Here is a 13,235-nt window from a genome sequence, read left to right as displayed (position 1 = left end):
GGCACGGGTGCTGGGCCCACAACCGGGACAGGTACACGAGAAGTTGGCCACAGGTCGGGCCCGCCTCGCCCTGCCTCGCTCACAGCCGCCGGCACAGTAGGAGGCACCCCGCCCCCGTGAACCCAGAGGTCCCTGAGCTCGCTCACCTGCAGCCGAGTCACCAGTAGGCTGTAGGGCGCCATTTTGTGCACTGACAAAGATGAGGTCGCATGAAAGTGACGTCCCCCACGGCGCCTTTAAAGCCTTTGGGCAGGGGCGTGCCCGGAAGAGTGGGGCGTCACGGTGAAGGCGAGGCCTCCCTAGAGGCGCCAAAACCCTGCGAACGCAATGGGCGGAGCTCACGTGTAACGAACAGACACGCAACAGGAAACAGGACTGCCTAAAGACACTTGCAGAAGTAGATACCAAGCACAAAGATGTTTTACCCAAGAACAAATTGTAGTTATCTCTGCCATCTAAATCTGGGAGAGTTTTTAAGAGTTTCATGCACCTGCCAGGACCTGGCCGCCCAGCAGTGACAGAAACTCGCGCGAGAGCAAGAGGGGCCTGGTGCAAGGATTGTAAACTGACGGAAGCTTAGAGAACCAATCACAGCGACGTGGAGGCAGGAACAATGGGGGTTAAAGGTCGGACGGAAGTTCCCGAAGCTTCCGGTGGCCGGCTTAGTTAGGAGCTATGGCTAAACATCATCCTGATTTGATTTTTTGCCGCAAGCAGGCCGGTGTTGGTGAGACTGCGCCCTGCCCCTGGCTGTCTGGGCAGGGTGGTATTAGGAGCTGGGGGGTCGGGGATTCCCGTCTCTTCTTTAGGGGCTTGCCTCGCAGGCGCCACGTTTCCCGCCTCTCAGGCGCTGGGTGTTGTAGGAGCGCGCAGGTTTGTGGCCTCTGATGAGAAGAGGGCGGGGGTGCGCATGCTGGGAGCCCCAGGCAGGTATCGGGGGTGGGGTCTGAACCAGGTCCAGAGAAACTCTGAGCTTGCCCAGGACGTTGGAGGAGATTCAGGAGGATGCTTGGATGTGGGTTTGGTTCATATGGAAATTTGTAATGATAAAATGGCTATCCACAGGTCTCACTCACTGCAGTCCTTACTCATGTCCCTACCCCCAGCTCGAGGATGTACTTCCCCTCTTTGTCAAAACCTTTATTCTAATTGCACTTTTTACCATCTTTCATCTTGCAGCCATCGGAAGACTGTGTGAAAAATGTGAGTGGAACACACCGTCCCAACAACCCACCCTTCCCACTCCCAGTTTCTGTGGAACCAGCAAAAGTGCCACAAAGAGGGCTTTGAGTAGATATACCTGGAAGTATGTGAACACTGAATGCTGCACTTCAACCAAAGGCCCCTTTATCTCCCCACTGCCACTTGCACATTTAACGCTGTATCTCTCTAGTTTTCAACGGGAAGAATCGCCAGAGTAGCATGACCCCTCCCCAACACACAGCACTTTGCCAGCAATTATATAGGCTTATCATCTCCGAGGCGCTTTTCTAAGCTCTTTACGTATGTTAATTGATAAACTTTTGTATGTGTTGAGGGGCTTCAGATGGACACTGGGGAAACTAAGTTTTGTGATGCCAAGAGGAGGGCCCTAAAGTCACTGTCAAAAGGAGACTAGTGTATTTCCCAGGAGACTAGTATATTTCCCCATGGCAAGAGATAGCAGAGGACTGAAGAACTTGTGAGCATGACTCCATTCTGTTCCTTACAGGTGATGGCAAGTGTGTGATTTGTGACTCCTATGTGCGTCCCTGCACTCTGGTGCGTATATGTGATGAGTGTAACTATGGATCTTACCAGGGGCGCTGTGTGATCTGTGGAGGACCTGGGGTCTCTGATGCCTATTATTGTAAGGAGTGCACCATCCAGGAGAAGGACGTAAGTGTGCAGCTTTCCATCTGACCTTTTCTCCTTTTGTTTAGTAACATTTTGCCATCCACTGCAATCTCCTATGGTCTATGGAGATTACTGTGTTCATCTCGTCATCTAGGTTATAATTTCTTCAAGTTCTGTGAGTCAAACTGGGTGTAGTCCAATAAAAGGCAGTTATTTTGCATCAAGGGGAAAAATGCAAGGGAAGCAAATCTTTGTCAAGACCAGCAATTTGGAGAGCCCTCTCTATTCATGTCTCTGTGGTTATTCTTATTCAGAAATGACATCCGGCTGGGCGTGGTGGCTCACATCTATAATCTCAGCACTTTGGGAGTCCAAGTTAGGAGGATCACTTTAGTCCAGGAGCTCAAGACCAGCCTGGGCCACAGAGCAAGATCCCATCTCGACCAAAAAAAAAAAAGATTGTTCTTGTTTTTGTATTTCTTTTGAGACAGGATCTCTTGCTCTGTGGCCCAGGCTGGGGTGCAGTGGCATGATCATGTTCAAGGCTCACTGCAGCCTTGACCCCCTGGGTTCAAACGATCCTCCCATCTCATCCTCCCAAGTAGCTGGGACTACAGGCATGCGCCACCATACCTTGCTAATTTTTTTTTGCAGAGACAGGGTCTTGTTTTGTTGCCTAGGTTGGTCTCGAACTCCTGGGCTCAAGTGATCCTCCTGCCTTAGCCTCACCAAGTGCTGGGATTACAGGCACGAACCATCATGCCTGGCCAAAAAAAACATATTTTTTATTAGTCAGGTGTGCTGGTGTGTACCTGTGGCCTCAGCTACTTGGGAAACTGAGGCGGGTGGATCACTTGGGCCCAAGAGGTCAAGGCTGCAGTGAGCCATTTTCACGCCACTGCACTCCAGCCTGGGTGACAGAGACCCTGTCTGTTTATAAGTCCTGTACAGCCCATGTTGTGTCATAGCCACTCAAATCTATCATTAAGCATTATTTGGGTGTATATCGTGACAAAGTTGAATTTGGGACAATTCAAGTTGACTTCAGCTTTAAGTAAGTAATAGATGCCTTTGGTTTAATATTGCAGAAATGATTGTGGACCTGCATTGTGATTTTTTTTGTCCCTTGACACTGTGTTGTGGCAGTGGCTACTTACTATTCAACTCTCTGAGCCAAATGCCAGGAGAGAGAGCTTATAGACTAGTGCTACAGGCAAGGTTTACGCCATTTCTTTTGGTTAGTATTGGCAGCAGGGTTCTTTGTGGGGGAAAACTATGAATCAGCTTGTTTTCTTCAAAAAACAAAACAAAAGGAAGTATGATACAGTCTCACTAGGTTAATGACGGTACCTAGTTATCCAATTTAATCCTAATTTAGAATAAGTCAAAAGATACGTAATTCATATTCCCATGAGCGAAGAATAGGTCTTTTATAGATGTTATCACACCTTGTTCCTCACAATAAGTTTATGAAATAGGGATTATTATTATGATGCCCATTTTATAGTTCCTCTGACAAGCCCAGGCTGTTCAACTAAACCTTGTAGTGTCCCTATTTCACCATGTTGTCCTTTTATTTATTTATTTATTCTTTTTTTTTGTTTTGTCTTTTGGTGAGACGGAGATTTACTCTTGTTGTCCAGGCTGGAGTGCAGTGGCACAATCTCGGCTCACTGCATCCTCCGCCTCCCAGGTTCAAGCGATTCTCCTGCCTCAGCCTCCCGAGTAGCTGGGATTACAGGCATGTGTCACCACGCCTGGCTAATTTTGTATTTTTAGTAGAGACGGGGTTTCACCGTGTTGCCCAGGCTGATCTCGAACTCCTGACCTCAGGTAATCCGCCCACCTTGGCCTCCCAAAATGCTGGGATTACAGGCGTGAGCCACTGCGCCCGGCCTTATTTTTTTTTGTTTTTGAGATGGAGTTTCACTGTTGTTGTCCAGGCTGGAGTGCAGTGGCGCCATCTCGGCTCACCACAACCTCTGCCTCCCGGGTTCAAGCGATTCTCCTGCCTCAGCCTCCCGAGTAGCTGGGACTACAGGCACATGCCACTATGCCCAGCTAGTTTTTATATTTTTAGTAGAGATGGGGTTTCATTATGTTGGCCCAGGTTGGACTCAAACTCCTGACCTCGTGATCCACCCATCTGGGCCTCCCAAAGTGCTGAGATTAGAGGCGTGAGCCACCACGCCTGGCCTTATGTTGTCCTTTTACAAGTGCTTTTGGGATGTGCCCATGGTGAAGGCAATAACGCCAGTACCTCATTTCATGCACTTGGATCCTGCCTACCCCCAGTAAGTGGGAGAGATTGGGCCAGATAAGACTACACCATTGGGCCAGGCACAGTGGCTCATGCCTGCAATCCCAGCACTTTGGGAGGTTGAGGCGGGTGGATCACCTGAGGTCAGGAATTTGAGAGCAGCCTGGCCAACATGGTGAAACCCCGTCTCTACTAAAATGTGTGGTAGCACACATCTGTAATCCCAGCTACTCGGGAGGCTGAGGCAGGAGAATCGCTTGAACCCAGGAGGCAGAGGTTGCAGTCAGCTGAGCCGAGATCACACCATTGCACTCCAATCTGGGCAACAAGAGCGAAATTCCTTCTCAAAAAAAAAAAAAGTGAGTACACCATTGAATCTTCTATTGTTTAGGGAGATGAGAAAGGTCCTGAAGTACCAAAAACATAATGATTTGGACCTTTCTCTTGTCCTCAACTCTGATTTGCATTTACCTTCAACTATCAAGTCACATCCTGCTGTCCGAAAATCCAGATCTAGTCTACTAGCTAGATTACACTTCATTAGAGGCAGGACTTTGGTTTGTCTATTTGCCTTTCCTTTTCTTTAGATCATGGTACAGTGCCTGACATGCAGTGCAAGCATGGTACTTGTGTTTTGGTGCTGTCCCTGTAAGTCATCCAGAGGTATCCCCTGTAGGGTCTCTAGTACATAGTAGGTGTTTGTTAATTACTTCTGGTCTATAAGCAATGAAAGCATGATAAGGTAACAGCAGTGAAGAAAAGTAACAAACAGTTCCTAAACTAGATACAGGGTAGCTGTTTAAGCCATTTAAGACAGCATTTTCTTGAATTTTTGCATGGGTCTAGCTAGAGTTATTATCTAGCGTAAGCTTGCAACCAGAGAATGCTTAATAAATGTTAATTGCTGTCTGACTCCTCTGAATGTGGTGTGTGAACTGATACCTTTGGATCCTCATGCCTCATTCTGTCCCTGAGACTTATTCTAGACATCACTTCCCCTACTTCACATTATACACGAATGTTCTGAGGACATTTGAGATGGAATCTAGCTGACATTTTCAGCACTAGTTTCCAAGGAACACAAAGAAGTCCAGTGACATGAGCCAGGCTCTCAGCCTTACAGATCATCATGTAGATTAAGTGGCCAAGGCTCTTTCCTATGCAGAAACCTTCCTGCAACCAAGGCACCCCTTGTTATTGTTCTCTTCCTGCAACTTTCATTATTGATAAGGGAATTAGACAGGTAAGCTAAGCTAGGTATTCTCATTTATAATTTTTCAAAGCCACAAGAATAACCAGGAGACAGGGATGATGTCTATGGACATTGCTACCAGAGGACTGATTTGTAGGTTCTTATGGTGCCACATCATGTAATCCGCTTAATCTTGATTCCTTTATTCCTTTTGCTTACCATTTTCCTCAGTTCTCCCAACCAGAAAATAAGAAAAATAGCACTAACATTTATGAAGCTCTTAATATATGCCAGGTACTTAGCTGAACATTGTTTTCCAAAACTTCTGTGTGATACAGATGAGGATGCTAAGGCTTAGAGATGTTAAGCAACTTGGTTAGCCCAAGGTCACATGACTAATAAGTGACAGATCCAGGACTAGAACCTAGGTGGTCTGACTCCATTTTTTTTTTTTTTTAAGACGCAGTTTCGTTCTTGTTATTCAGACTGGAGTGCAATGGCATGATCTCGGCTCATTACAACCTCTGCCTCCCAGGTTCAAGCGATTCTCCTGCCTCAGCTTCCCAAGTAGCTGGGATTACAGGCACATGCCACCATGCCCGGCTTTTTTTTTTTTTTTTTTTTTTTTTGAGACGGAGTCTCACTGTGTCTCCCAGGATGGAGTACAGTGGTGTGATCTTGGCTCACTGCAACCTATGCCTCCTGGGTTCAAGCAATTCTTCCGTCTCAGCCCCCTGAATAGCTGGGATTACAGGTGTGCGCCACCACGCCCAGCTAATTTTTGTATTTTTAGTAGAGACAGGGTTTCACCATGTTGGCCAAGCTGATCTTGAACTCCTGACCTTGTGATCCACCCACCTCGGCCTCCCAAAGTTGCTGGGATTACAGGCATGAACCACCGCGTCCAGCCTAATTTTTGTATCTTTAGTAGAGACGGGGTTTCACCATGTTGGTCAGCCTGGTCTCAAGCTCCTGGCCTCAGGTGATCTGCCTGCCTCGGCCTTCCAAAGTGCTGGGATTACAGGCGTGAACCACCACGCCCGTCGTGACTCAGTGTTTCTTAACCTTTTATTTTTTTTTTTTTTCATCATTGCACCCCTAAGGAGAAAAGTTAAAAGTTAATGTAAATTAATTAAATTTTGGGGCTGGGCAGGAGCCTACCATCTTAAAGCTAAGCTGTAAGTAGGCCGGGGGCAGTGGCTCACACCTGTAATCCCAGTGCTTTGGGAGGCCCAGGCAGGCGAATTATGAGGTCAGGAGTTTGAGACCAGACTGACCAACACGGTGAAACCCCATCTCTACTAAAAATAGAAAAACCAGCTGGGCGCAGTGGGGGGTGCCTGTGATCCCAGCTACTCAGGAGTCTGAGGCAGGAGAATCGCTTGAACCCAGGAGGCAGAGGTTACAGTGAGCTGAGATAGCACCACTGCACTCCAGCCTGAGCGACAGGTGAGACTCTCAAAAAAAAGCTAACCTGTAAGTAAAGAACAGAGCTGCACAGATGGGAGGACTGGGTCATACCATCACTTGGTACCTTCCAGGAATATTTAGGTGTCTATAAGGATAGTTTGTAAACCTTGACCTGATCCAGTCTTCTTCTTTGACAGCTGAGGAATAATATAAGTCCCAAGAGAAGCAACTTGCCCACATTTGCACAAGTCAGTAAGGCACAGTTTAAGCTATCATCATACCATAGTTTCATAGCCTCTCTAAAGAGTTTAGAGTGCTGTCATTATGTCTAATATCAGACCTTTGTCCAGGAGAGGCAGCTAGTGCCTCATTTTTACGAGGACATTAAATATAGATTACATTGCTTACTTGGGTTCACCTAGCAAGCTATTGGGCAGCTTCCTTGGTACACCAGGCTTCAGAGATGGAAGTGCTCAATGTAATGACTCGATCCTTGTTTTCTAGGAGATCCTAAAATGTTAGTGTTAGTTTTGTGTGTTTTCAGAGATTTTTGTAGTTGTTGATGTCTGCCCCCAAAGAAAGATATTAGTTGAGTTAGAAATGAGATGGCTAAGGACTTGATTAATTCATACTATCACCTAATATCACAGGACTCAAACTCTGACATGGGTGTTTAATAAAATCAACAGACCTTTAAGGGTTTTCCAGTTACAGCTTCCCCGGTTTTTCTCCCATCATCCCTAATCAACTGATGGAATCATCATTTCTGTATAACACAGCTTCCCAGGGGCTTCACTCAAAGCACGCAAGCTCATCAAATGGCCAGGGCAGCCTGTCATGACAAATCAGTGCATAGTCTGTCAACAGCCATCTATCTCTAGCCAGTAGTGCTCTGTACCCCCAAGACCATGTGTCAAATTAAGTGAATTAATGAAGACACATAAAACCCATTATTCTCCTATGGTATTTAAAATGTAGGGGCCGGGCACAGTGGCTCACGCCTGAAATCCCATCACTTTAGGAGGCCGAGGCGGGTGGATCAGGAGGTCAAGAGATCAAGACCATCCTGGCCAACATGGTGAAACCCCATCTCTATTAAAAATACAAAAATTAGCTGGGCGTGGTGGCGGGCGCCTGTAGTCCCCACGACTCGGGAGGCTGAGGCAGGAGAATTGCTTGAACTTGGAAGGTGGAGGTTGCAGTGAGCCGAGATCAGCCACTGCACTCCAGCCTGGCAACAGAGCAAGACTCCGTCTCAAAAAAAAATAAAATATAAGGTATGGCCGGGCACAGTGACTCATGCCTGTAATCCTAGCAACTTTGGGAGGCTGAGGCGGGCGGGTTGCCTGAGCTCAGGAGTTTGAGACCAGCCTGAGCAGCATGGTGAAACCCTGTCTCTACTAAAATACAAAAGAAATTAGCCAGGCATGGCGGCGTGTACCTGTAGTCCCAGCTACTCGGGTGGCTGAGGCAGGAGAATTGCTTGAACTCGGGAGGCGGAGGTTGCAGTGAGCCGAGATCGCGCCACTGCACTCCAGCCTGGCGACAGAGCGAGATTCCTTCTCAAAAAAAAAAAGAGTTTCATAGTCTACCTCAACTGTATCATATTAGCAGCAGACATGGCTGAGAATCCAGCATTCTACGTGAATTGCAAGTCATTGGACAGAGGGTAGGCAGGCCCTGAGCACGTTCTTAGGTGTTTAGTAAATTATTGATGATAGATCAAATCGGATAATTGGTAAGATAAGTGGCTAAACCATTAATCCAAAAGTTATAAAGTGGTCTTTTTTTTGAGACAGAGTTTCTCTTGTTACCCAGGCTGGAGTGCTGTGGCGTGATCTCAGCTCACTGCTACCTCTGCCTCCTGGGGTCAAATGATTCTTCTGCCTCAGCCTCCTGAGTAGCTGGGACTACAGGCACGCACCACCACGTCTGGCTAATTTTTGTATTTGTAGTAGAGACGGGGTTTTACCATGTTGGCCAGGCTGGTCTCGAACTTCTGACCTCAGGTGATCCACCTGCCTCAGCCTCCCAAAGTGCTGGGATTACAGGCATGAGCCACCGTGCCCGTCCTATAAATGATCTTTCATAAGTGCTAAGAGATAGGGAAGAAACAGTGCTGATCTGGGCCTCCCAATTAAGGAGATACTGGTGTTTGGACACATTTACAAACTCATTTATTGGGTTTTTCAGATACTAAGATGAGAATTTGAACTCTGTGACCAATTTTTTTTTTTTCTTTTCAAGAGATGGGGGTCTCGCTATGTTGCCTACAGTGGGGTACAGTAGCTGGCTATTCACAGGCGTGATCATAGCTCACTACAGCCTCGAACTCCTGGGCTCCAGCAATCCTCCTGCCTCGGCCTTCCGAGTAATAGCTGGGACTAAAGGCACATGCTACCACACTGGGCTTAAATTTTTTATCTTAAGTCACTCTTGGTTCAGGCTCAAAGACTTAACAACTTCTCTGTTCTGTTTTCCAGAGAGATGGCTGCCCAAAGATTGTCAATCTGGGGAGCTCTAAGACAGACCTCTTCTATGAACGCAAAAAATATGGCTTCAAGAAGAGGTGATTGGTGGGTGGCCCCTTCCTCCCCCCAACATCAGTCTGCTGCAGCTGCCAGAAAACATGCCTACTACTACCAGCAGAAAGGGAGCAGAGCCCAGAGCATCACCAGGAGTGCCTGCTAGTGTACTGGCAGCTTGCCACCCCCTCCTCTCCCTTCACCCAGACACGTGGTAGGGATGGAAAAGGATTCTTCACAGAGCACTCTGGCACACCATATCGGAGAAAAGTTGATAGATTAGTTAATGGTTTTTCTTGAATTTGAGAAGCAAAGATCTGTTCTCCATATTGATATGTTCTCCCTCAACCGAGATCTTCTAAAAAGAAATAATATTTTAGTCTTCTGCTTGAGGAGTTGACTGTGAAGCGACGCCCAGTGAAAAACATGTTCTTGCAGCAGCTCTGGTGGCAGCTGTCCTTGAGGAACCTTTGGTGTGTGGTGGGAAGCTATCAGAACAAGAAATGTAGGCATTTCCCATTTTTTTTTGGGGGGGGGGGCCTCCACCCTCTTGAAAGGCATTTACTTGTTTAACACTTGTGCTAGTGTCATGTTATTTTCCTTTTGAGAAATTGGAAACTCTTTCTGTTGCTGTTAATAAAGTTGGTGTTTATTTTCTGGTAGTCACCTTCCCCATTTAACTTTAACTCTAGGAATTTATTTTAGTCACCCAGGAATTTGTGATTCAAAACAGAGGTAGTGGGATTGGTTAAGTACTTTTGTCCTTTTATTACCACTGGAAGGAATTCAAAACCACCCATACCTTTCATTATAGATAGATCAAAGTCATTTTTAGAAACATACTATTTTTTCCTTCCTATCCAACTTTAATTTTGAACTGAAGAGATGGCTTCTAGTTATGGTGGAGGCTGGGCACAGTAGCCCACGCCTGTAATCCCAGCACTTTGGGAGGCTCAGGCGGGCGGATCTTGAGCCCAGGAGTTCAAGATCGGCCTGGGCAACATGGCAAAAACCCATCTCTATGAAAAATATGAAAACTAGTCAGGTATAGTGACATGCACGTGTAGTTTAGTCCCAGCTACTCAGAAGGCTGAGATAGGAGGATTGCTTGAGCCTTGGAGATTGAGGCTGCAGTGAACAGTGATCCCGCCTCTGCACACCAACCTGGGTGACAGAGCAAGACTGTCTCAAAAAAAAAAAAAAAAGATGGGCTGGGCATGGTGGCTCACACCTGTAATCCTAGCACTTTGGGAGGCCAAGGCAAAACTCCATCACTGCTAAAAATACAAAAATTAACCAGGCATGGTGGCACACACCTGTAGTCCCACCTACTCGGGAGGCTGAGACAGGAGAATTGCTTGAACCTAGGAGGTGGAGGTTGCGGTGAGCCGAGATCATGCCATTGCACTCCAGCCTGGGCAGCAAGAGTGAAACTCCATCTCAAAAAAAAAAAAAAAAGAAAGGTTCCAGTATAACCCAGAGGATGCACAAAGTAAGGGTTCTAGGCCTAGCTTGGAGGTGCCTCATGAAGCCAGGGGAAGGCCATGGCCATAGGGCTACAGCACTTTCCCGGCGCTTTTGGCCACCCCTTTCTCTGCACTGCAGCCATAGGCTCCTTTTCAGTTCCACAACTGCTGCTTTCCTTTTTGCTTCTACTTTGGGTTTATTTTTAACATGTTGATCCCTCTAGAATGCTTGTGCCCCCTTCCCTTTTACTCAGCTAACCCCTACTCCCTTCTGACCTTAGCCAAATATTTCCTCAAAGATGCCTCCCCGGACCCTTAATCTAAGTTCCCCTTGTACTCCCACATAGCATCATGTGTGGTTTTTTGGTTTGGTTGGTTGGTTTTGAGACAGCATCTGTCACCCAGGCTGGAGTGCAATGGCACGATCTCAGCTCACTGCAACCTCTACTTCCCAGACTCAGCAATCCTCCCACCTCAGGCTCTGGAATAGCTGGGACTACAGGCACGCACCACCCTGCCCAGCTAGTTTTTGTTTTTGTTTGTTTTCGAGATGGAATTTTGCACTGTTGCCCAGGCTGGAGTGCAGTGGTGCGATCTCCGCTCACTGCAACCTCCGCCTCCCAGATTCAAGCGATTCTCCTGCCTCAGCCTCCCTAGCAGCTGGGATTACAGATGCCTGCCACCACACTCAGCTAATTTTTTGTATTTTTAGTAGAGATGGGGTTTCACTATGTTGGCCAGGCTGGTCTTGAACTGACCTCGTGATCCACCCGCCTTGGCCTCCCAAAGTACTGGGATTACAGGCATGAGCCACCAAGCCCGGCCTGTTTTTTGTATTTTTTATAGAGACAAGTTCTCACTGTGTTGCCCAGACTCGTCTCAAACTCCTGGATTCAAGTTACCCTCCTGCCTCAGCCTCCCAAAGTGCTGTGAATATAGGCATGAGCCACCACACCCAACCCTATGTGTTTTCTTAAAGCATTTGGTGATTAGTGAAAGTAACCTACGACCATGTCCACAAGAGCAGGAAGCAAGTTTGTTTTGCCCAGTAGGTAACAGGTAGGTGTTCAGTATTGAATGAATACTTGAAGTCAAGGAAACTGGATAATAAACTGAACTTTGATATGTCGGAACCTACAGGCAAAGGGTGCAGTAGGCAAATAAGGGCATCTGTTGGGGCATCAACTTGAGCAAAGACAGTCGTGAACAGGGTGATATGTATTGAGTGATTCGGATACGGTCTCACTTTGTCCCCCAACCTGGAGTGCAGTGTCATGAACATGGCTCATTGCAGCTTTGACCCCCTGGGCTCAAACAATCTTCCCAACTCAGCCTCCTGAGTAGCAGGGAGGTGTGAACCAGCATGCCCAGCTTTTTTTTTTTTTTTTTTATAGAGACAGGGTTTCACCATATTGGCCAGACTGGTCTTGAACTCCTGAGGTCAAGCGATCCACCTGCCTTGGCCTTCCAAAGTTAGGATTATAGGCATGAGCCACCACCCCCAGCCTAGGGTGATGTGTTTAGGGAGCTCTGAGCAATTCTAATGCATCAGTGAGGTGATTGCTATGGTTTGAATGTTCGTTCCCTCTAAAACTCATTTTGAAACTTGATTCCCAATGTGGCAGTATTCAGAAGTGGGACCTTTAAGAAATGATTGGGTCATGAAGGCTCTGCCTGCATGAGGGGATTCATCCTTTCACTTTTTTTTTTTTTTTTTTTTTTGAGACGGAGTCTCTGTCACCCACGCTGGAGTGCAGTGGCGTGATCTCGGCTCACTGCAACCTCCACCTCCCAGGTTCAGGCAATTCCCCTGCCTCAGCCTCTTGAGTAGCTGAAACTACAGGCACGTGCCACCATGCCCAGCTAATTTTTGTGTTCACTACCATGCCTGGTTAATTTTTGTAATTTTATTAGTGACAGGGTTTCACCATATTAGCCAGGCTGGTCTTGAACTCCTGACCTCAAACGATCCACTCACTTCTGCCTCCCAAAGAGCTGGGATTCCAAGCATGAGCCAACGCACTCAGCCCATCCTTTCACTGTTAATGGATTAATGAGTTATCATATAAATGGGACCGATAGCCCAAAAATAGCTGTTTTGTTGTTATTGTTGTTGTTTTTGAGACGGACTCTCACTCCGTCGCCCAGGCTGGAGTGCAGTGGTGCGAACTCAGCTCACTGCAAGCTCCAACTCCTGGGTTCATGCCATTCTCCTGCCTCAGCCTCCCAAGTAGCTGGGACTACAGGCGCTCGCCATCACGCCCAGCTAAATTTTTTTTAGAAGAGACGGGGTTGCACCGTGTTAGCCAGGATGGTTTCAATCTCCTGACTTCATGATCCGCCCGCCTCAGCCTCCCAAAGTGCTGGGATTACAGGCGTGAGCCCCCGTGCCTGGCCGGGACTGATAGCTTTATAAGAGGAGAGACTGAGCCAGCACTCTCAGCCCCTTTGCCATGTGATGCCCTGTGCCACCTCTCAGCGAAAATGCTCTCACTAAATGTACCCCATCAACCTGGGACTTCCCAGCCTCCAGAATTATAAGAAAT

General features: G+C 47.3%; 2 protein-coding genes across 2 annotated transcripts in view; one reads left to right on the top strand and one right to left on the bottom strand.

Annotated features, from left to right (window-relative positions):
* The window catches only part of ACO2 (aconitase 2), a 61,096-nt gene extending 60,814 nt beyond the window's left edge, over positions 1 to 282 (bottom strand). The window contains exon 1 of the mRNA XM_002831184.6: positions 147 to 282. Within this exon, the coding sequence (XP_002831230.3) occupies positions 147 to 182 (36 nt within the window). The 5' untranslated portion in view covers positions 183 to 282. The remainder of the gene's footprint in view (positions 1 to 146) is intronic.
* A 240-nt stretch (positions 283 to 522) lies between these two features.
* Positions 523 to 9,885, top strand: PHF5A (PHD finger protein 5A). Its single transcript, XM_002831188.5, has 4 exons — positions 523 to 727; positions 1,180 to 1,203; positions 1,712 to 1,878; positions 9,182 to 9,885. Exons 1-4 carry the CDS (start codon positions 676 to 678, stop codon positions 9,269 to 9,271), a joined length of 333 nt encoding a protein of 110 aa, XP_002831234.1. The 5' UTR covers positions 523 to 675; the 3' UTR covers positions 9,272 to 9,885.
* Positions 9,886 to 13,235: the final 3,350 nt, after the last annotated feature.

The sequence above is a fragment of the Pongo abelii genome, chromosome 23 (genome assembly GCF_028885655.2).
Source record: "Pongo abelii isolate AG06213 chromosome 23, NHGRI_mPonAbe1-v2.0_pri, whole genome shotgun sequence".
Classification (NCBI taxonomy): Eukaryota; Metazoa; Chordata; class Mammalia; order Primates; family Hominidae; genus Pongo; species Pongo abelii.
This window is presented reverse-complemented; position numbering and strand designations above follow the sequence as displayed.